The 23,944-nt window shown below is 43.0% G+C and overlaps 2 protein-coding genes across 2 annotated transcripts; both read left to right on the top strand.

Moving 5' to 3' along the window:
* Window positions 1–3,215: 3,215 nt before the first annotated feature.
* LOC132827407 (immunoglobulin lambda-1 light chain-like) lies at window positions 3,216–7,117 on the top strand. Its single transcript, XM_060844075.1, has 3 exons — window positions 3,216–3,283; window positions 3,430–3,777; window positions 6,795–7,117. The coding sequence occupies exons 1-3, from the start codon at window positions 3,241–3,243 to the stop codon at window positions 7,115–7,117; spliced, it is 714 nt and encodes a 237-aa protein (XP_060700058.1). The 5' UTR covers window positions 3,216–3,240.
* Window positions 7,118–19,697: 12,580 nt separating this feature from the next.
* LOC132827245 (immunoglobulin lambda-1 light chain-like) lies at window positions 19,698–23,648 on the top strand. The gene is made up of 3 exons (XM_060843870.1): window positions 19,698–19,776; window positions 19,917–20,264; window positions 23,326–23,648. Exons 1-3 carry the CDS (start codon window positions 19,698–19,700, stop codon window positions 23,646–23,648), a joined length of 750 nt encoding a protein of 249 aa, XP_060699853.1.
* Window positions 23,649–23,944: the final 296 nt, after the last annotated feature.

The raw sequence follows: 23,944 nt of genomic DNA, 5'->3' as shown, positions 1-23,944 counted from the left end.
CCATGCTTCAATGAGATGGACTTTCATAGCACAGATGTCCTGAAAATATGGACGCAATGTTCTCAGTCTCACAACTTAGGCCGACCCTGTGTCTCCAGGAAATTATCACATGACCCTTCCCTGTAGCAGCTGTAACGCAATGATATCCTTCTTTAAATATGAAGCCCAAACCATGCAATGTATTACCCGACAAGCTTCGCCCACATCCACAGACTACTTTCATGCAATTAGAGCGAGAGTGACTTTTTCTTACTCTCCACACAACTTGCGTTGCAAATTGTTTGCTGTAATTATTTGTGTATGCCCCATATTAGCACACTGAAAACTTTATGGCATTAATATTTCAGCTTTTCATATAGGTTGTAAATATTCTGCTTTGTTTTTTATTTTGACAAGTGGCTGCTTCATATATGTCCACATTGAGCTTATTAGGATTCAGTAAACCCCTCTCAGCATTTTCAGCCTGTTTGTGCCCTCTGCCTTCAAGCTTTCTGCATTCACGTTTGGATTTGTTTTACCAGCAAAAGTGGATACGTTATTATTTTCAATCGAATAACGCCATTGATGCGTTGTACAAATCACTGAAGACCCAGCGCCGAATCAGGCCAAAACAATTTATTTGCAATCACGCATATTTAGGGAGTACAAAGTTAAAATTCACGCAACACCAGGTTATAGTCCAACAGGTTTATTTGGTAGCACCAGTTTTCCGACCGCTGCTTATTCATCAGGTAGCAACACTCCGAAAGCTAGTGCTTCCAAATAAAGCTGTTGAATATAGCCTGGCGTTGTGTTGTTTTTTTTTAGCTTTGTCCACCCCAGGCTTGCACAGCATATTTAGGGATGGCCGCCGAGAGAAGGGCTGCAAAATTAACGAGAAACTTTAGGCCCTGCTGGATTTTTTGAAACTAAGAAAACGAAACAGAAGAATTTAATACTGTATCAGGCCCATGTATTCATCGAGCCGACTGTTGCAAGATTCGCTATGAATGCCTTTTGAGATGTTTGGGCTATTTTGAGAATGACCTCAAGCATTCCCTTGAACGCGGAGTTAAGGTCGTTGTAGTGTGCTGCAACAGCTTTACCTGGGTTATAGCATCAGATCTTGATGAAGAACCAACAGAAGGTTGACCGAAGGTTAAGTGACGCTAGTTTTGGAGGCAAAGAAATCAATGCACAAGTTTTGACGTAGTAGTTGAGCGAATGAACATCCCGTATAAATCACAATTTGAAATCTCAGAAAATGTGTTATATAAGAAATTGTGTCACGTTATGAAATGAAAATCCTTCCAATAAATACAAATTACTTAAAACATGCTGTTTTCTGAAATTTCACATAATTTCTCAAAACTGGCTAAAAAGCACATTTTTCTTGCTACATTATTTTCTTTCAGAAGGAATCGGCTTTATACGCTTATACAACTATTTACAACAATATACCTTGAATCAAACATGAAGAGATAAGACTGCAAAGTACTTAAATCTTAGTTTCAACTAATTTAACCTCGGGAATAAAAACATGCTGCAAACATTCAACGGGCCTTGCAGTTTCCCGTGGAAAGAAAGAGGCAACCTCTTCCTGGTGCGTTATTTCATCAGTTACTGAAGAAATGTTTCACAGTTTGTTTTTGGTCAAACTTGCAAAGTGAAGTTGAATAAACCTTTATCCCCAACTTAAGAAACCTTCGATCATTTGCGATAACAGATGTTAAACTCAGCAAGAGGGAGACAGCAGTAATCATCGCATGCGTTGGTGAAGAAGCGACAGCAGAGTTAGTCACGAAGTGAATGTAATTGCATACTTTTTCACAGGCTCCTTTTGGAACCACACACCATGAATCCTTCATCTGCTGCGTTACTGACCTGTCGCCTGTTAGCTCGCCAATCGTTCTCACCAAGGGTTCGTTCTGACGATCCTTGTTTGTGAGACATTATTGGGATTTCACTAATAATTCAAGCTGCAGTGGAAAGCGCGCGAGTTGCACAAAACGCCCACATCTGGGTTTTCCAGCTTTATTGGAATTTAGCGCCAGTTCTTCAAAATCAAACTATTCGTCTGATTTATTTTCACAGCCTGTCTTGGTGACATGCCTGACCAATGGAGAAACTATGGAACATAGTGACAGGAGTAGACCATTCAGGACCTCGACCCTGTTCTCCAATTTAATGAGATATGGTCGATCTGTGGGCCTGCGCCGTATTCCTGACTTTGGCCTGTGTCCCGAAATACATTGGTTGAGCAACATTTATCGATCTCAGTGTTAAAATTAACATTAATGGATATTTTCAACTCAACCAATCAGTCTGTGAAACCTAAACACAATTGCAAAGTTTCTCCAACGAACAGTAACTGCAACTAAGGTGTTAGAAAACGCAAGTATTACAAAATCAAAATGCAGAGGATGTTAAAATTCAGAGAGTAAATTGAAAATTCTGGCGATATTAGTTCAGGAAGTATCTGTGTTTCAGTTTAGCTGTCCTTCCCAGTGAGCAATTGTACTGTTTAGGTAGTCGGAGCCAACACTGAGCGGACTGGACCCCATCACTTTCCCGGAACGCTGCGACATTTGGGTGTTGGGTAGATGTGTCAAAAAGGCGATGCACGCTTCAGAAGGTAAATGACATCTTTTATATAAACACACAATGCTGCGGATGCTGGAAGTCATAATCAGAAACAGACAATGCCAGAGAATCACAGCGGGTCTGACCAACACCTGTGGAGAAAAATAACAGAGATAACATTTTACATTCTTTGGAACTGAAGATGTCTCTGGACTCGAACTGTTAAATCTGTATCTCATATCTTTTATTGTTGCGTGTTTCGAGGATTCAAATCCCATTTTGCAACATAGAATGCACAGAGCACACACTAGGAAAGTGGCAACGCTTTTGGCAAGGTGTTTTTAGCTTCTCTAGAAAGGTCATGAAATGAAATGTGGATCCAATTTCTCGCTCCACGACATTTCCTGCCTGTATTTTCTGTTTAATCTCGGAATTTCCGCAACTGCTGCATTTTGCTTTTCTATAACCTTGCTTGTATTTGCTGTTCTCTGAAGGGATTTTGAGATTGTCTTTGGATTTCAGAGGCTGATTGGTTGAGATGGAAATATTAATTTGCATAACAGTAGAGGGCAACACCTTCTCGGTGTCAGGTCTTATTAAAAGAGTGAACCTTTCAGGTACTGAATCCATCTGGTTAAACAGCTCTCAATGCATCTCAGCCTGGTTAAACCTTTCACCATGTCTGACTGGGCACGTGTTATTTTCTGTTTCTGCATTGCAGGTGGGTGTTCTCACATTTAGATTTACTGTGAAATCCATTTTGTGAATATTGTTTGGTGTGATCTTACAAGTGCGTATATATTCAATCGTTTCAATAATTGATCAAAGTACACAGCAGTAAGATTTTTGATGCCTTTCTTCCTCCAGTTTCGAGCGCAGAGATTACAGTAAACCAACCGCCTTCAAAATCGACTTCCCTCGGAGGGACCGTCCAGATTACTTGCACTTTGTCGGGTGCCTCCTTAGGGACCAGCTACATTAATTGGTATCAGCAGAAATCTGGAAACGCTCCTCGGTATCTGCTTTATCACAACGCTGGCAGCAGCACGAACAGGGCCTCAGGTGTTCCAGACCGGTTTTCGGGCTCAGTCTCCGGCAACACAGGAACTTTAAGTATCAGCGGAGTTGAATCGGGAGACGTCGCGGACTATTACTGTGCCATATGGAAAAGCAACATCTGCTACTTCGGCACAGGCACCAAGCTGAGTGTTGGCAGTGAGTAAAACCCCTTTTCCTGTAGAGTTCAAAACTTGATTCCGTTTAAGAGCAAAACACTATGAATGCCTACATTTTAATCTGCTACAGTTGTAACATTCTGTTCACAATAGAATATAAATTCTTTCCAAATTATCTGGAGCTGTCCATTGACTGGTTAAGAACCGAATCTTGCAGGTTTATAAGGCATTCTGCTGAGTGTTTGTTCAGCGGCCTGAAGAACAATTGGCGCCATAGTCTCTGTGCCAGTGGACGGGAACATGTTTAAGAAACAAAAAAGCTGAAATTGCTGGAGAAACTCCCAGCAGGTCTAGTAAAGTGTGAGGGAAGAAAGCAGAGTTGACGATTCCAGTCCGGTGAGCCTTTATTAGAACTGGACTGCAAACGTTAACTTTGCTTTCTCTCCAAAGGTGATGCCAGACCTGGTAGGTTTCTCCAGGAGTTTCTGTCTTCGTCTCAGACCTCCAGAGTCCTTTGTTATTTTTAGTGAAATATTTAGGGCACTTTTTTTCTGTTCCGCGATTCTCCTCGGCGTACGGAAGGAATGGACCTTTACCTTAGTACTTTACTCAAAGATATAGTAACGATTTCCATAAGTAAATGATGGTGTCCCAACGCCAGCTGCTTGAATTAATCGACGAAGCGAGAAAGGTAACCCTATATAAATTCCCTCTTCCAAACACAAAGGGCAATGGAAAGTCAAAAATTAGTGGTAACTTTAGCTTCAAGTAAAAGAACGAGCTGTGGAATCTGGAAATCTGAAACAAAATTGCTGGAGAACGTCAGCAGATCTGGCAGCATCTGTAGAGGTAGCGGTTAAGAAGAGGTAACATTAGCTCTCAACTTTTTCGGTTCTCGGTTTCCTTAACTTTCTTAACGGAGACTACTGTTGTATTGAATCTCGCGACTTCAATTTATCACGGAAGTTCAGTTCGAAATTGTGGATTGCTGATGCTGTAGATAGGGGTCGAGAGTGTGGTTCTGCAAAAGACCTTCATGAGGAATGAGGCCAGCTGGAGAATCGATGTTTCGGGTGTAAGCCCCTCATCATTCCTGATGAAGGGCTTATGCCCCAAACGTCGATTCTCCTTCTCCTCGGATGCTGCCTGAGCGGCTTTGCTTTTCCAGCGCCACACTCCCGCAGTTTGTTACGTGTTGTCTAACTGGCGGACCAAATTCTCAAAGCGACAAAACAAATAAGGCATGACTGCTTCCCTGAAGAATCGGATGTGAATTGCAATGAAATTAGCGGCGCATTCGCTGGCCTTAATTGCAATCAACAAAACCTGGTGAAACTCTGAATTAGTAGTGTCTTGTTAAACTGAAAATGAGCATGAAGTCATTTTCGATCATCTCGTTACATTGTACTTGGATTCTTGATATCGTCAAATAGTTCTATGAGAATGATTGGAGATGCCGGTGTTGGACTGTGGAGTAAACAGTTAAAAATCACACAACACCAGGTTATAGTCCAACAGGTTTAATTGAAAACACACTAGCTTTGGGAGCGACAATCACCTGATGAAGGAGCGTCGCTCCGAAAGCTAGTGTGCTTCCAATTAAACCCGTTGGACTATAAACTTGTGTTGTGTGATTTCCAATGAGAATGTGCACTACTGACAGAGATTTCCTGTTCTTTCCCCGATTGTTCCTGATCTCAGCGGCTGGTGATTTCGATGTCAGTGATCAGAAAAGGCCGAATCCGAAACAAAATCTATGCAGCATTAATGTAATTGGGAAAATTTAATTGACTGAAATAATAGACATGGCTTCTCACAGTATCTCTGCGAGGTAATCCTTGCTCGATGAGATGCAGCTACTTAAATCTCCCATTCAAGCAGCACGGGCGCGCATTGGTGAGATTTTGGACTTAGTGACAGGGTAAAACAATTTCTAATGTTTAAACAGGGCAGCCTGTTTACACTTTTCTGATGATATGTCTGTTATGACTTCTTATGCGCCCCATTCTTTCACAGCACGTGTACGCTGAGGAGGGGGTACAGCTGGTGTAAAAGGAAGGGCATGCCTGGCGTTAAATACAGCTACAGTGAATTAGCGGCAATATAGTTCCAGTACAGGGTGGGATATGCTTTGGAGAACTTGCAGATGGTGGTATTCCCATACACCTGCTTTCCATATCCTTCCAGTTAGTAGAGTTTTAGAATTTGGAAAGTATATTTGTCAGAGCCTTGGTGAGTTGCTGCAGTGCATCTCGCACATGTTTAATGGAGTGGATGGGGTGCCAGTCAAATGGACTGCTTTGTATGGGGTAATGCCGAGTGTGGAGAGTGTGGTGGAAACTGCATTTAAATGACCGATCAGTTTTGGGGAATCAGGAATTGTGTTATTCTCCCATTGCCCTGCTCTTGTCACCATCTTAAGTACATGGCTGGAATAGTTTTGTTTTCGGGCAATGATAACCATCAAATATCGATAGCGGAGTTATAATGTGATGGAAATGTCATTAAATATCAAGACGAGATGAGAGTGAGCTGTTAATCAACTATTTTACATTAGCAATAATTGATCGATCCACTTGCAATAAAACTGATTACAATTTCTTCACGTTAACGAATCAACACAACTTTAACATATGTCAACTTTTCATATTATCAGTAGTATTTCTAAACGTGGTGGGCACCTTGGTATCTCATTGTAGAGCCATGGCAGCTGCATGAAGTGTTATCAGCATCAATACTAAGGTGTTCCTCCTGTTTTTCAAGGGATACCGTTACAAAATGACACAAAAGTAGCTTCTCTCCAGACTTAGTCAGATCCATTGCCACACTCCAGCCTGCAATTAAAGATCAACATGATTTCGTCAGACCGAAACAAAAGCAGTCTCTCATATTCAGTCCTTCTTGGATTTAATAGTACAATTAAGTGCACGCAAAATTAAGTGAACTATTCATTACATTCCGTGATTGACATAATTTAAATTGTATTATCTTAGAATAAATCTCATGTTGAAAAATTGCAGTCCTTTAACTCACATGAACCTAATTTATTTTAAACAGGTCCGCGGGAACCATCGGTATCCCTCCTTCCGCCTTCATCGGTTCAAATCACGGAAAAGAACACGGCGACCCTGGTGTGTTTGGTGAGCGGTTTTAACCCGGGCGCTGTGGAGATTGAGTGGACGGTAGATGGCAGTGTCAAGGGGAACGGTGTGGAGACCAGTCGGATCCAGCAGGAGACGGACAACACATTCAGTGTGAGCAGCTATCTGACCCTGTCAGCCTCAGAGTGGAACTCACACGAGCGTTACTCCTGTGGGGTTAAACATGAGACTCAGGCAACTCCGTTTCAGACAAGTATCTCGAGATCGAGCTGTATGTGATTCCGGAAGCTCCACTTGTCTCAATTGAGAAAGCTTGTTTATTCCTGTTCATACCTCCCATGTAACAATACGGTAGAAATTATTTGTATTCCGGTTAATTGAAAAAATGCTCATCGCGGGGGAAACTTTCGGATGTAAAAGTAACTGTTTTTTACAAACGTGCCGTGTTAACTGAAATGTCAATGATTATTACCTTACATCTGAATAAAAGACAGGAACAATGTGATTGTGTCTTAAGTATTGAAGCATTATGAATCTATCCCAGTTTAACAGTTCAATAAAACAATTGATCGAACATCAAAGGCAGCATTCATTTCAGCGTCTTTCATTTCTGTCAAAATGAGTCAAATCTGTTTTGATTTCAGTGCTTTAAGACTTCCGGAGCTTGACCGTGCAAAATATTTATAACATTGCATCTAAACGCCAAATGTCAAATTCCACAGTCAAACAGAGCAATTCAATGCATGATTCGAATGCAGATGAAATGTACATTGGTAAATTTAAATTCGGATAAACAATCGAAAAACGGGCTATTAATTACTAACGAATAAACGTAGTGCAGAGAATGAACGGCCATCTATTCGACAATAAATGGATTCGATATCAATGTCACTTGTTGTCCGTGAACGCAAACGAGAATTTACTATAAATTAGTGGAAAAATATTGGGCAAGTAATAATGGGATACTCTTGCCATTTTAAAAATCGTCGGTAAAGCAGTGCTTAGAATATTGTACACAGTTCTGCTTGCCATGATCCAGTTGGGACTAAAATTAATCAAATGCCGATAATCGAGCTTCACTATTTCGAAACCTGAGAGAAAGGATTGGGTTAGGATTAATCCTAATTTCAACCATTCAATCCATTAAATCAAGCAATTTGCTCACTGAGTATTATTCATGAAAAAAACATTTCACATCTTACTTGCACAGCAGAAACATTGATTATTGGCAAGCACTTATTGTTTAATTGATGACAGAACAAGGATAACTTAATTATATCAATTTAAATCCCTAAACACAGGCTCACGTACAGGCATATTCACAAATAAGGCGGACAAAAGACCATGGCTTGACGCAAACGTTATGTGTGAAAATACATAGTCAGGGAAAACAAAATTCTGAACATCAAAACTTCACGTGATAAGAGTGTGCGAAGTTCTCTGTCACAGATCTTTTGATTGTAGCAATGATGCCAAACTGTTGTCTGTTTTGTTCAATTTGATCAGTTGCATGTAGATTTTTCTTAATGTTAGAATTGTTTCGTTTACGTTCTTTTATTGTCCACTCTCTTTTCTGCTTCTTCACTCTGGATAGTTCATGCTGCGCTGGTTCAACCAGCATGGAGCAAACTGCAGCTTGACCAATCCAAGCAATGTGATCAGGTAGTTATACTTTATATCAAAACCTCTGGTGTTGTAGGGTCTCAGATAGGTAAGAATATCGCTGCTTCAAGAAAAGCATTGTACTGCCAAAATAAAAACACTTGATACTTCAGGTTGCAAAGCACTTATTTTTTAGTCAGTTGCAAAGGAGACTGACTTCAATTCCGTTCTAGAGCAAACAGGAAAAATCCTTACATGCCTACATCCTTGAAATGATAAAACATCATTGTTAAATGTAGTCATGATTTAAAGTCGCCGGTGTTGAACTGAGGTGTACAACGTCAGGTTATCGTCCAACATGTTTATTTGGAAGCAGCAGCTTTTGGAGTGTTGCTCCTTCAATCACCTGATAAAGGAGCCGCACTCCGAAAGCTAGTGCTTTCAAATAAACCTGTTGGACTGGAACCTGGTGTTGTGGAACTCTTAACTTTGTTAAATGTATTTCACCATCAAGCAAGTATAAAATTGAGCACATAAATATTGCATTTAACTACTCTCACTCTTTCCTGACGCACGACCGAAACAAAGTTTGTCATTTACTTGTAAATTTTTTACTGTTCCAGCATCTGCAGTCATTGTTTTTACCTCGTTAATTTTAACCCTACTGCGAATCCTCTTGCAAGGATGGCTGCCTTGAAGAAGTTTTCCTCCTCTCTCTACAAGAATCTCAGGGAGTCTCTCTCCCACTGCAACTCCGAGGTCATTTCCTCTGCACTGAATCTACTCATTTCCCCCACCTCCACTTCACCCCAGTTCCAAACTTCCAGCTCAGCACTGTCCCCATGACTTGTCCTGACTTGTGAAACTTGAAAGGGTTCAGAAAAGATTTACAAGGATGTTGCCAGGATTGGAGGATCTGAGCTACAGGGAGAGGCTGAACAGTTTGGGGCTGTTTTCCCTGGAGTGTCGGATGCTGAGGGGTGACCTTATTGAGGTTTACAAAATTATGAGGGGCATGGATAGGATAAATAGGCAAAGTCTTTTCCATGGGGTGGGGGAGTCCAGAACCAGAGGGCATAGGTTCAGGGTGAGAGGGGAAGGATATAAAAGAGATTTGAGGGGCGATGTTTTCACGCAGAGGGTGGTACGTGTATGGAATGAGCTGCCAGAGGATGTGGTGGAGGCCGGTACAATTGCAATATTTAGGAGGCATTTGGATGGGTATATGAATAGGAAGGGTTTGGAGGGATATGGGCCGAGAGCTGGCAGGTGGGACTAGATTGGGTTCCAATATCTGTTCGGCATGGACGGGTTGGACCGAAGTGTCTGTTTCCATGCTATACATCTTTATGACTCTATGACTATGACCTGCCTATCTTCTTTTCCACCTATCCACTCCACCCTTCCCCCGATCTATCACCTTCAACTACTCCCCCACTCACCTATTGTACTCTATCCTACTTTCTCCCCACCCCCACCCTCCTCTCACTTCTCTCTCCATCCTTCAGGCTCTCTGCCTGTATTCCTGATGAAGGGCTTTTGCCTGAAACGTCGATTTTACTGCTCATCGGATGCTGCCTGAACTGCTGTGCTCTTCCAGCACCACTAATCCAGAATCTGGTTTCCAAAATCTGCACTCATTGTTTTTACCTGTCCAAGGAAAGCACATTCCTAGCAATTCATTTGATCTGCCACTAAATCTGTATGTAATTTATTCAGGCAATGTGAATCTTTTTCTTATTTTAAATGATTGAGCCAATGTGCTCCATCAGAGCCACTGAATGACTTTGGCATTTTGACAGGGTTTGTATATGAATTTTGTTTTCTTCACACTTCAAATGAGGTGCAGAGACTCGATGGTTCAGTTGGTATCTTCTGTACTTTATGATTCTATGACTCCATATTTAAAAGTTGACAGTTTAAACGTTCCTGTGGATGTACCTCATTGAATAAAATTGATCCGTCTTACTGTTATCTGTAAAGTTCACCCAGCAGCAAATAGCGGGAGTGATCCTATGAAATGCAATCAAGAGCAAGATGTGCAGTCATCAAGATTTTAATCTTCATTCCTTTTTACTCTGGAGGGTCAATGGCGCAGAATCTCAGTTGAATGCTCTTTGACTGAGCTTTAGTTTTCCACTGGGCAGACCAAACACTCGGCCCGGACAGCATGGTTGTCAGATGGTCTTTTGAGGGTGACAGGGTGAAGTTTGTGGTTTATGCTGCCTTGTCGTTAGAAGCTCGGAAGGGAATCCAGGTGTTTAAAACTGATCAGTTTGGTAGATGGTCATCCAGACTAGCAGGGAGACATTGAAGTCTGCAGATGCTGGAGATCAGAGTTGGAGTGTGTTACTGGAAAAGCACAGCAGGTCAGGAAGCATGCAAAGAGCATGAAAATCCACTTTTTGGGCCGGAGCCCGCCATCAGGAATGAGGCGGGGAGCGTCGGGAATGGAGAGATAAATGGAAGAGGGTTGGGAGAAGGTAGTTGGGTGTGCAATTGGCGGACGGAGATGGGGGTAAAGGTGATAGGTCGGAGGGGAGGGTGGAGCGGATAGGTGGGAAGGATTTTAACAGATGGGACAATTTCAGCTGCACTTCCAGACATGTCATTTATTGTATCCGTTGCTCTCGATGCAGTCTCCTCTACACTGGGTGACTGGACACCTACGAGCAGAACGCTTTAGGAAACATCGCCAGGGCACCCGCATCAATCAACCCCACCACCCTGTGGCCGAACATTTCAACTCCCCCTCCCACGGTGCTGAGGACACGCAGGTCCTCCGCCTCCTTCATCGACACTCTCTCATCACCCAAGCCTGGAGGAAGAATGCCTTATATTCCGCCTCGGGACCCTTCAACTCCAGGGCATCAATGTGGACTTGACCAATTCCCTCATTTACCCTCACCCCACTTTACCCGAGTTCCAACCTTGGAGCTCAGCACAGCCCTCATGACCTGCCCGGCTATCACCATCACCCCCACCTCCGACCACCTCCCAGCTACCTTCCCCCCCAGCCACACCCACTCCCAACTACCTCTCCACAGCCAGGACTCTCAGCCTCATTCCTGATGAAGGGCTCCGCCCGAAACGTCGATATTTATGCTCCTCGGATGCCGCCTGACCTGCTGTGCTTTTCCAACAACACAGTACCCGAGTCGCAACAACTGCCCCTACCCCATTCTCAAAACCCAGCGCTGTCCAATTGTGTTCAGATCTTTTGGAAACGGAAACGAAATACCAAAAAGATTCCGATTGGTTGGGGCTTATGGAGGGCTGAAATGGGATTTGTGGCTATTGAATTTCATTGAGGGATTGAGCGGCTCATTCGTCCAAATCCGGGAACACCATCCAGGTTTCAGATCACTTCACCTCTAATCGGATTTCATCTGAAGGTTTACTGTTGATAGTCCCACAGGGTTTCTATTATTGCCTGAGCGTAAAACCAACAGCAGAGCTTTAACCAACAGCATGCTCTTTGCTTGAGTGCATTCACACAGATCTGGGTGAGAATTCCCAATGCAGATATACTGAAACCATTGACATTATTCCCCCCTCCCCACCGCCCCACCCCACATCCCGACCGGATTGCCACGGTTTTCCCACGTCTTAAAATGAAGTCCCATCCGGGTGGCCGGCATGGAAACCATTCTTGAATCACAAGATCTGCCAGGGAGAGGCGGCAATTTTCCAGATTCCCAACTAGTGCTCCATCTAATGTTAAGATATTTACTTGAAATTTTCAAAGCCTTCGATAAGGTTCTGCAGTGTAGACTAATTAATTAAATCAGAACACATGGGAGTCAGGGTCAGCTTGCCAATTGGGTACAAAATTACCTTTCCAGTAGGAGACAGAGTGTGAGGGTGCAGGTTTGTTTTTCGAACTGGAGGCCTGTTACAAACGGTGTTCTGCAGGGTTCAGTCCTGGATCCACTTTTGTCTGTCACTTATATGAATGAATTAAATCGGACATAAAAGGCATGATTAGTAAGTTTGTGGATGACATGAACATGAACAGCATAGTGGACAAAAAAGGTTATCTATGATTGCAAAGAAACCTTGACGAATTAGGCCAATGAGCTCAGGAGTTGGCAGATGGTTTTTAATTTGGATAAATGCGAAGTATTGTATTTTGGTAAAACAAAGACAGGACTTATACAAGTAAAAGTAGGACCTTGGGTATAGTTGTAGGATAGATAGGCTAGGGAATCATTGGTTGAAGTGTGCGTCACATTCAGACAGGGTGGTTAAGAATGCGTTTAGGACGTTTGCCTTCATTCTTCAGAGCTTTGAGTATGGGAGTTGAGACATCATGTTGAGGTTTGTAGTACATTGGTGAGGCCGTTTCTGGCGTGCTGTCTACAGTTCTGATCGCCCTGTCATAAGTATGCTATCATTAAACTGGAGAGGGTTAAGAAGAGATTTACCAGAATTTTGTCAGGGATGGAGAGGTTAAATTCCAGGAAGAGGCTGGATAGGCTGCATTGGTGTGTAGGAAGTTGAGGGGTGACCTTATAGAGATTTATAAAATCATGGGGGGCATAGAAAAGGTGAATGGCAGGTGTATTGGCCCAATGGTCGGGAATTTCAAGACTAGGAGGCATGTGCCGAAGTTGAGGAGATAAAGAATCAAAAAAGACACTCGGGATAACTGTTTTACACAAGAGTGTCGTTCAAGTGTGGAATGAACTTCCAAAGGACATGGTGCATGTGGGTACAATTCCAAAATATAAAAGACATGTGGATACGCAAATAAATAGGAACTGTTTTGTGGTATATGAGCCAATCGTAGTCAAGTGGGACGAGTTTAATTTGGAATTACATTCGGCATGGACTTTTCCAGGTAGGGAAAAACAATGACTGCAGATGCTGGAAACCAGATTCTGGATCAGTGCTGCTGGAAGAGCAAAGCAGTTCAGGCAGCATCCAACGAGCAGCGAAATCAATGTTTTGGGCAAAAGCCCTTCATCAGGAATAAAGGCAGTGAGCTGGAAGCATGGAGAGGTAAGCTAGAGCAGGGTGGGGTGGGGAGAGAGTAGTATAGAGTACAATTGGAAAGTGGGGGAGGAGATGAAGGTGATAGGTCAGGGAGGAGAGGGTGGAGTGGATAGGTGGAAAAGAAGATAAGCCGGTTGGGCAAGTCCTGACAAGGCATGGGGACAGTGTGGAACTGGAAGTTTGAAACTAGGATGAGGTGGGGGAAGGGGAAATGGGGAAGCTGTTGAAGTCCACATTGATGCCTTGGGGTTGAAGTGTTCCGAGGCGGAAGATGAGGCGTTCTTCCTCCAGGCATCTGGTGGTGAGGGAGCGGCGGTGAAGGTGGCCTATGACCTCCATGTCCTCGGGAGAGTGGGAGGGGGAGTTGAAATGTTGGGCCACGGGGCGGTGTGGTTAATTGGTGTGGGTATCTCAGAGATGTTCCCTAAAGCGCTCTGCTAGGAGGCGCCCAGTCTCCCCAATGTAGAAGAGACAGCATCGGGAGCAACGGACAGAATAAATGATATTAGTGGATGTGCAGGTAAAAGTTTGATGGCTGTGGAAGGCTCCTTTAGGGTCTTGGATAGAGGTTAGGGAGGAGGTATGAGCACAGGTTTTACAGTCCCTGCGGTGGCAGGGGAAAGTGCCAGGATGGGAGGGTGGGTCATAGCGGGGCGTGGACCTGACCAGGTAGTCACCGAGGGAACGGTCTTTGCGGAAGGCAGAAAAGGGTGGGGAGAGAAATATATCCCTGGTGTTGGGGTCTTTTTGGAGGTGGCAGAAATGTCAGCGGATGATTTGGTTTATGCAAAAGTTGGTAGGGTGGAAGGTGAGCACCAGAGGCATTCTGTCCTTGTTACGGTTGGAGGGGTGTGGTCTGAGGGCGGAGGTGCGGGATGTGGACGAGATGCGTTAGAGGACATCTTTAACCACATGGGAAGGGAAATTGCGGTCTCTAAAGAAGGAGGCCATCTGGTATGTTCTATGGTGGAATTGGTCCTCCTGGGAGCAGATACGACAGAGGCGGAGGAATTGGGAATGTTGGATGGCATTTTTGCAAGAGATAGGGTGCGAAGAGGTGTAATCCAGGTAGCTGTGGGAGTCGGTGGGTTTGTAAAAAAATGTCCGTGTGAAGTCGGTCATCACTAATGGAGATGGAGAGGTCCAGGAAGGGGAGGGAGGTGTCAGAGATGGTCCAGGTAAATTTAAGGTCAGGGTGGAATGTGTTGGTGAAGTTGATGAATTGCTCAACCTCCTCGCGGGAGCACGAGATGGAGCCAATGCAGTCATCAATGTAGGGGAGTAAAAGGTGGGAAGTGGTGCCGGTGTAATTACGGAAGATTAACTGTTCTACGTAGCCAACAAAGAGACAGGCATAGCTGGGGCCCATACGTGGGCCCATGGCTAACCCTTTGGTCTGGAGGAAGGGGGAGATTCAAAGGAGAAATTGTTAAGGATGAGGACCAGTTCGGCCAAACGAATGAGAGTGTCGGTGGAAGGGTACTGTTGGGGACGTCTGGAGAGGAAAAAAAAAGGAGGGCTTGGACGGCCTGGTCGTGGCGGATGGAGGTGTAGAGGGATTGGATATCCATGGTGAAGATGAGGGACTTTTTCAGCCGAAAGGTCTGTTTCCGTGATGTATGGCTCTAAGTACAAGGAAGATGTCACGAACTGAAAGAGGGAATTACGAATCAACAAGAAAATTAGTTATATCTAATAATTATAAATGCAATTCTCTGAGCAGTCCACGGGATCAATGGGGATATCAATTAGTGACGGCAGTAATTCAGCAGTGACAGCTGCTTAGTGTCTACAATGAAATGTTGTTCCTGTTGTTCCTGTTGTGGGTTTTCCACAATGTCATATGGAAGTGTTTTGAAGGAGAAAACGAGACATCATGAAAGGGAGCAGCAGGGGGCGCTCCCTTTGTCTGTCGCTCGCAACAACAGACAGCGATACCCCTGCAAATTTGGAAGTACACGTTTCACGTTATTCATCAACACATAGGTCACGTCAGATGCATGTCAAGAAGTTAGAGCCGCAGTTGCACACGTTTTACGAATGAGACAGTGATAACCTATTGCAGAAAGTAACAGATGCTTTGGGGAAAGCCTAATTTGTTCCAAAAAGAGTTAAATGTTTTGGGGTTGGAAACTGATCGCAGGCCGTCTTTAATCAGAATGTTGCATTCAGCCTCGATAGACACAAGTGCTTGTGTCTACTCTGCCAGCAAGTTTAGAATGCGTTCATGTGCATGAGAGAGTCGCTTAAGTGACAGCGGTTGCAATTTAGTCCCGCAGCGACCCGGCGCCGGATTATCTACTGCTGAGCATGACCTGCGGGAGCAGGAGAGAGCAGGTCATGGATGCGAGAAAGATGCAAATAGACTTCAGGCCTTTACATCCCCCACATCTGCTCACTTGCCCTCATTGTGGTAACAGCCCACGGGCACTGGCAGCAGAATGATTTCCCCTCTACCTTCCGATTGCCTCTTTATTCATAGTTAATTGCAAGTTCAGATCATGCTTATTGATTCTGTTCCACATAAATTGCAGTCATTGTTAATTGTGCAACAATTCTATAGCAACATGCAAATAATCAATGAAGTGGTAAACGTTTAATATTTCAACATACCACAAATCAGCGCCTTTGCAAATGTTTTACAGTAGTTTAGTCTTCATTGTTTTTCAAAAAGGTGTTGATGACAAAATAAAGTCATTTGTTTCACTTTGAATTGAGACTTTGATGTCCGATTTCTGGTTGAAAGATACCAGACTTCGCATTTTCAGTGTTTAGCAGCTCAAGGCCCTTCAGAATTTGCACAGATCTCCTGAAAATATGGACGCAATGTTCTCAGCCTCACAACTTAGGCCGACCCTGTGTCTCCAGAAAATTATCACATGACCCTTCCCTGTAGCAGCTGTAACGCAATGATATCCTTCTATAAATATGAAGCCCAAGCCATGCAATGTATCACCCGACAAGCTTCTCCCACACCCATAGACTACTCTCATGCAATTAGAGCGAGAGTGACTTTTTCTTACTCTCCAAACCACTTGCGTTGCAAATTGTTTGCTGTAATTACTTCTGTATGAGCTGAAAATGTGTTGCTGGAAAAGCGCAACAGGTCAGGCAGCATCCAAGGAACAGGACATTCGACATTTCGGGCATAAGCCCTTCTCCATTCCTGAAGAAGGGCTCATGCCCGAAACGTCGAATCTCCTGTTCCTTGGATGCTGCCTGACCTGCTGCGCTTTTCCAGCAACACATTTTCAGCTCTGATCTCCAGCATCTCCAGACCTCACTTTCGCCTTGTAGATTACTTCTGTATGCCCAATATTAGTACACTGAAAACTTTATGGCATTAACATTTCGAATTTTCATATAGGTTATAAATATTCTGCTTTGTTATTTATTTTGACAAGTGGCTGCTTCATATTTGTCCACATTGAGCTTATTAGGATTCAGTTAAACCCTCTTTATGTATTTTCAGCCTGTTTGTGCCCTCTGCCTCCAAGCTTTCTGCATTCACGTTTGGATTTGTATTATCTGCAAAAGTGGATACGTTATTATTTTCAATCGAATAACGCCATTGATGCGTTGTACAAATCACTGAAGACCCAGTGCCGAATCAGGCCAAAACAATTTATATACAATCTACTCATATTTAGGGAAGACAAAGTTAAAAAAAACATGCAACATCAGGTTATAGTCCAACAGGTTTATTTGGTAACACCAGTTTTCCGAGCGCTGCTTATTCATCAGGTAGCAACACTCCGAAAGCTAGTGCTTCCAAATAAACCTGTTGGATATAGCCTGGCGTTGTGTGGTTTTTTTTTAGCTTTGTCCACCCCAGGCTTGCACAGCATATTTAGGGAGGGCCGCCGAGAGAAGGGCTGCAAAATTAACGAGAAACTTTAGGCACTACTGGACTTTTTGGAACCAAGAAAACGAAACAGAAGAATTTAATACTGTACCAGGCCCATGTATTCATCGAGCCGACTGTTGCAAGATTCGCTATGATAGTGAAAAACCTTTTGAGGTGTTTGAGCTATTTTGAGAATGTCCTCAAGCATCCCCTTGAGCGCGGAGCTCAGGTCGTTGTAGTGTGCTGCAACAGCTTTACCTGGTTTATCGCATCAAATCTTGATGATAAAGGAAGAACCAACAGAGGTATAAGATCGTCCTTCTGTGAACACTTGACCGAAGGTTAAGTGACGCTAGTATAGGAGGCAAATAAATCAATGCTCAAGTTTTGACGTAGTAGTTGAGCGAATGAACATCCCGTATAAATCACAATTTGAAATCTCAGAAAATGTTTTATATAAGAAATTGTGTCATGCTATCAAATGAAAATCCTTCCAATAATGCAAATGACTTAAAACTGAAATTTCCTGAAATTTCACTTAATTACTGAAAACTGTGGGGAAAAGCACATTTTACTTGTTACATTATTTTCTTTCATAAGGAATCGGCTTTATACACTTTTACAACTATTTACAACAATATACCTTGAATAAACATGAAGAGATAAGACTGCAAAGTACTTGAATCTTAGTTTCAACTAATTTAACCTTCGGAATAAAAACATGCTGCAAACATTCAACAGGCCTTGCAGTTTCCTGTGGAAAGAAAGAGGCAACCTCTTCCTGGTGCGTTATTTCATCAGTAACTGAAGAAAAGTTTCGCAGTTTTTTGTCAAACTTGCAAAGTGAAGTTGAATAAAGTTTTATCCCCAACTTAAAAAACGTTCAAGTATTTGCGATGACAGATGTTAAACTCAGCAAGAGGGAGGCAACAGTAATCATCGCATGCTTTGATGAAGAAGCGACAGCAGAGTTAGTAAATGCAATGTAATTGCATACTTATTCACAGGCTCCTTTTGGATCCATGGACCATGAATCCTCCATCTGCTGCGTTACTGACCGCGTATTAACTCGCCAATCGTTCTCACCAAAAGTTCGTTCTCACCGTCTTGCTGTGTGAGACATTATTGGAATTTCATTAATAATTCAACCTGCCGTGGAAATCACGTGAGTTGCACAAAACGCCCGCATTTGGATTATTCAACTTTATCGGAATTTGGCGCCAGTTCTTCAACCCCATCTGTCACCTATTCGTCTGATTTCTTTTCACAGCCTGTCTTGGTGTCATGACTGACCAATGGAGAAACTATGGAACATAGTGACAGAAAGAGACCGTTCAGGCTGTCGAACCTGTTCCGCAATTTAATGTGATATGCTTGATATGTGGGCCTGCGCCATATTCCTGACTTTGGCCTTATCCTTTAATACATTCCCTTAACAATATTTATAGATCTCAGTGCTAACATTAACATTAATGGATGTTTTCAACTCAACCAATCAGTCTGTGAAACCTAAACACAATTACAAAGTTTCTTCAACGAACAGTAACTGCAAAGAAGGTGTTAGAAAACGCAAGTATTACAAAATCAAAATGCAGAGGATGTTGAAATTCAGAGAATTAACGGAAAATTCTGGAGATACTAGTTCAGGAAGTATTTGTGTTTGAGTATAACTGTCCTTCCCAGTGACTAATTGTCCCGTTTATGGAGCCGGAGCCAACACTGAGCGGACTGGACCCCATCACTTTTCCCTGAACACTGCGACATTTGGGTGTTGGGTAGATGTGTCAAAGAGGTGGTGCACACTTCAGGAGCTAAATGGTATCTTTTATATAAACACAGAATGCTGCGGATGCTGGAAATCATAAAAAAATCAGATAGCACTGGAGAAGCACAGCAGGTCTGACAACACCTGTGGAGAAAAATAACAGAGATATCGTTTTACATTCTTCGGAACTGAAGAAATCTCTGGACTAGAAACGTTAAGTCTGTTTCTGACATCTTTTATTGTTGCTTGTTTCGAAGATTCAAGTCCAATTTAGCAATGCAGAATGCACAGAGCACACGTTGGGAGAGTGGTAAGGCTGTTAGCAAGTTGATTTCAGCTTCTATACAATGGTGACGAAATGAAATGTGGAACCATTTGCTCGCTCCACGATATTTCCTGCATTAAACAGGCATTTTCTGTTTAATCTTGGAATTTCCGCTGCCGCTGCATCTTGCTTTTCTATAACCTTTCTTGTATTTGATGCATGTTGAAGGGATTCTGAGATTGTCTTTGGGTTTCAGAGACTGATTGGGTGAAATGAAAATATTAATTTGCATAACAGCAAAGGGCAACACCTTCTTGGTGTCCGATCTTATTAAAAGAGTGAACATTTCACGTACTGAATACATCTGGTTAAACGGCTCTCGATGCATCTCAGCCTGGTTAAACCTTTCACCATGTTTGACTGGGCACGTGTTACTGTTGTTTTCTGTTTCTGCGTTGCAGGTGGGTGTTCACACATTTAAATTCATTGTGAAATCAATTTTGCGAAGATTGGGGTGCTCATTCAAATGTGTATATATTCAATAGTTTCAGTCATTGATCAAAGTACACAGCAGTAAGATTTTTGATACTTTTTCCTCCAGTTTCGAGCGCAGAGATTACAGTAAACCAACCGCCTTCAAAATCGACTTCCCTCGGAGGGACCGTCCAGATTACATGCACCTTGTCGGGTGCCTCGTTAGGAAGCTCCACCATTAGTTGGTATCAGCAGAAATCTGGAAGTGCTCATCGGTATCTGCTTTATCACTACGCTGGCAGCAGCACGAACAGAGCCTCAGGTGTTCCAAATCGGTTTTCGGGCTCCGTCTCCGGCAACACAGGAACGTTAAGTATCAGCAGAGTTGAATCGGGAGACGCCGCGGACTATTACTGTGCCATATGGAAAAGCAGCATCGGCTACTTCGGCACAGGCACCAAGCTGAGTGTGGGCAGTGAGTAAAACCCCTCTTCCTGTAGACTTCAAAACTTGATTTCGTTTAAGAGCAAAATACTATGAATGTCTACATTTTAATCTGCTACAGTTGTAACATTCTGTTCACAAGGGAATATAAATTCTTTCCAAATTATCTGGAGCTGCACATTGACTGGTTAAGAACTGAATCTTGCAGGTATATAAGGCTTTCTGCTGTTTGTTCTGTGCTGAGTGACTTTATAGCGGCCAGAAGAACAATTGGCGCCATCGTCTCTGTGCCAGTGGACGGGAAAATGTTTAAGAAACAAAAAAGCAGAAATTGCTGGAGAAACTCCCAGCAGGTCTAGTAGCGTGTGAGGGGAGAAAGCAGAGTTGACGCTTCCAGTTCCTTCATTAGAACTGGACGACAAACGTTAACTTTGCTCTCTCTCTAAAGATGATGCCAGACCTGCTACGTTTCTCCAGGAATTTCTGTTTTTGTTTCAGATCTCCAGGATCCTTTGCTATTTTTAGTGAAATATTTAGGGCACTTTTTTTCTGTTCCGCGATTCTCGTCGGCGTACACAAGAAATGGACCCTCGGGCTGTGGCGTGGTTGCCTTAAATTATTTCGTATCCAGACCCTTTAATACTAAACTATATAGTAATGATTTCCATAAGTAGATGATGGTGTCCAACGCCAGCTGCTTGAATTGATCGACGAAGCGAGAAAGGTAACCCCATATAAATTCCCTCTTAAAACACAAAGGGCAATGGGAAGTCGAAAATGGATCGTAACTTTAGCTTCAAGTAAAACAATGAGCTGCTGAATCTGGAAATCTGAAACAAAAACAGAAATTGCTGGAGAACGTCAGCAGATCTGGCAGTATCTGTAGAGATAGCGGTTGAGAAGAGGTAACATTAGCTTTCAGCTTTATGCGTTCTCGGTTCCCTTAAGATTTTTAATGGCGACCACTGTTGCATTGAATCTAGCGACTTCGATTTATAACGGAAGTTTAGTTCGAAAGCGTGAACTGCAATGCCGTAGATAGGAGTCGAGAGTGTGGTTCTGCAAAAGACCTTCACCAGGAATGAGGCCAGCTGGAGAATCGACTTTTCGGGTGTAAGCCCCTCATCATTCCTGATGAAGGGCTTATGCCCCAAATGTCGATTCTCCTTCTCCTCGGATGCTGCCTGAGCGGCTTTGCTTTTCCAGCGCCACATTTCCGCCGTTTGTTACGTGTTGTCTAATTGGCGGACCAAATGGAAAACTCAATTCTCAAAGCGACCAACAAATAAGGCACGACTGCTTCCCTGAAGATGCGGATGCGAATTGCAATGAAATTAGCGGCGCATTCGCTGGCCTTAATTGCAATCAACAAAACCTGGTGAAACTCTGAATTAGTAGTGTCTTGTTAAACTGAAAATGAGCATGAAGTCAGATGCACGACCATCTCGTTATATTGTCCTTGGATTCTTGATATCGTTAAATAGTCCAATGAGAATGATTTGGAGATGCCGGTTTTGGACTGGGATGTACACAGTTAAAAATCACACAACACCAGGTTATAGTCCAATAGGTTTAATTGGAAGAACACTAGCTTTCGGAGCGACAATCACCTGATGACGGAGCGTCGCTCTGAAAGCTAGTGTGCTCCCAATCACACGTGGTGTTGTGTGATTTCCAATGAGAATGTGCACTACCGACAGAGATTTCCTGTTCTTTCCCCGATTGTTTCTGATCTCAGCGGCTGGTGATTTCGATGTCAGTGATCAGAAAAGGCCGAATCCGAAACAAAATCTATGCAGCATTAATGTAATTGGGAATATTTAATTGACTGAAATAATAGACATGGCTTCTCACAGTATCTCTGCGAGGTAATCCTTGCTCGATGAGATGCAGCTGCATAAATCTCCCATTCAAGCAGCACGGGCGCGCATTGGTGAGATTTTAGATTTAGTGACAGAGTAAAACAATCGCTAATGTTTAAACAGCGCAGCCTGTTTACACTTTTCTGATGATAAGTCTGTTATGACTTCTTATGCGCCCCATTCTTTCACAGCACGTGTACGCTGTGGAGGGGGTAGAGCTGATGTAAAGGGAGGGCATGCCTGGTGTTAAATACAGCTCCAGTGAAGTAGCGGCAATATAGTTCCATTACAGGGTGGGATATGCTTTGGAGAACTTGCAGGTGGTGGTATCCCCATACACCTGCTTTCCATATCGTTCCAGTTAGTAGAGTTTTAGAATTTGGAAGGTATATTTGTCAGAGCCTTGGTGAGTTGCTGCAGTGCATCTTGCACATGTTTCATGGAGAGGATGGGGTGCCAGTCGAATGGACTGCTTTGTATGGGGTAATGTCGAGTGTGGAGAGTGTGTTGGAAACTGCATTTAAATGACCGATCAGTTTTGGGGAATCAGGAATTGCGTTATTCTCCCATTGCCCTGCTCTTGGCGCCATCTTAAGTACATGGCTGGAATAGTTTTGTTTTCGGGCAATGATAACCATCAAATATCGATAGTGGAGTTATAATGTGATGGAAATGTCAGTGAATATCAAGACGAGATGAGAGTGAACTGTTAATCAACTATTTTACGTTAGTAATAATTGATCGATCCACTTGTAATAAAACTGATTACAATTTCTTCACGTTAACGAATCAACACAACTTTAACATATGTTAACTTTTCAAATTATCAATCGTATTTCTAAAGGTGGCGGGCACCTTGGTATCTCATTGTAGAGCCATGGCAACTGTATGAAGTGTTATCAGCAGCTATACTATGGTGTTCCTTCTGTTTTTCAAGGGATACAGTTACAAAATGAAACAAACGTAGCTTCTCTCTCGACTTAGTCAGATCCATTGCCACACTCCAGCCTGCCATTAAAGATCAACATGATTTCGTTAGACGCAAACAAAGCGGTCTCTCCTATTCAGTCCTTCTTGGATTAAATAGTACATTTAAATGCATGCAAAATTAAGTGAACTATTCATTACATTCCGTGATTGACATAATTTAAATTGCATTATCTTAGAATAAATCTCCTGTTTAAAAAATGCAGTCCTTTAACTCACATGAACCTAATTTATTTTTAACAGGTCCGCGGGAACCATCGGTATCCCTCCTTCCGCCTTCATCGGTTCAAATCACGGAAAAGAACACGGCGACCCTGGTGTGTTTGGTGAGCGGGTTTAACCCGGGCGCTGTGGAGATTGAGTGGACGGTAGATGGCAGTGTCAAGGGGAACGGTGTGGAGACCAGTCGGATCCAGCAGGAGACGGACAACACGTTCAGTGTGAGCAGCTATCTGACCCTGTCAGCCTCGGAGTGGAACTCACACGAGCGTTACTCCTGTGGGGTTAAACATGAGACTCAGGCAACTCCGTTTCAGACAAGTATCTCGAGATCGAGCTGTATGTGATTTCGGAAACTGTACTTGTCTCAATTGAGAAAGCTTGTTTATTCCTGTTCAGACCTCCCATGTAACAATACGGTAGAAATTATTTGTATTCCGGTTAATTGAAAAAATGCTCATCGCGGGGGAAACTTCCGGATGTAAAAGTAACTGGTTTTTACAAACGTGCCGTGTTAACTGAAATGCCAATGATTATTAGCTTACATGCATACATCTGAATAAAAGACAGGAACAATGTGATTGTGTCTTAAGTATTGAAGCATTATGAATCTATCCCACCTTAACAGTTCAATAAAACAATT

The sequence above is a fragment of the Hemiscyllium ocellatum genome, chromosome 24 (assembly GCF_020745735.1).
Source record: "Hemiscyllium ocellatum isolate sHemOce1 chromosome 24, sHemOce1.pat.X.cur, whole genome shotgun sequence".
Lineage (NCBI taxonomy): Eukaryota > Metazoa > Chordata > Chondrichthyes > Orectolobiformes > Hemiscylliidae > Hemiscyllium > Hemiscyllium ocellatum.
This window is presented reverse-complemented; position numbering and strand designations above follow the sequence as displayed.

What these genes read in the sequence shown, in the direction of transcription:
- LOC132827245 (XM_060843870.1), top strand. Translation starts at nt 19,698, where the DNA reads ATGCATCTCAGCCTGGTTAAACCTTTCACCATGTTTGACTGGGCACGT. An exon ending in TTTCTGTTTCTGCGTTGCAG is followed by an intron (nt 19,777 to 19,916) that starts GTGGGTGTTCAC and finishes TTTTTCCTCCAG; the next exon opens with TTTCGAGCGCAGAGATTACA. An exon ending in CACCAAGCTGAGTGTGGGCA is followed by an intron (nt 20,265 to 23,325) that starts GTGAGTAAAACC and finishes TATTTTTAACAG; the next exon opens with GTCCGCGGGAACCATCGGTA.
- LOC132827407 (XM_060844075.1), top strand. Translation starts at nt 3,241, where the DNA reads ATGTCTGACTGGGCACGTGTTATTTTCTGTTTCTGCATTGCAG. An exon ending in TTTCTGTTTCTGCATTGCAG is followed by an intron (nt 3,284 to 3,429) that starts GTGGGTGTTCTC and finishes TTCTTCCTCCAG; the next exon opens with TTTCGAGCGCAGAGATTACA. An exon ending in CACCAAGCTGAGTGTTGGCA is followed by an intron (nt 3,778 to 6,794) that starts GTGAGTAAAACC and finishes TATTTTAAACAG; the next exon opens with GTCCGCGGGAACCATCGGTA.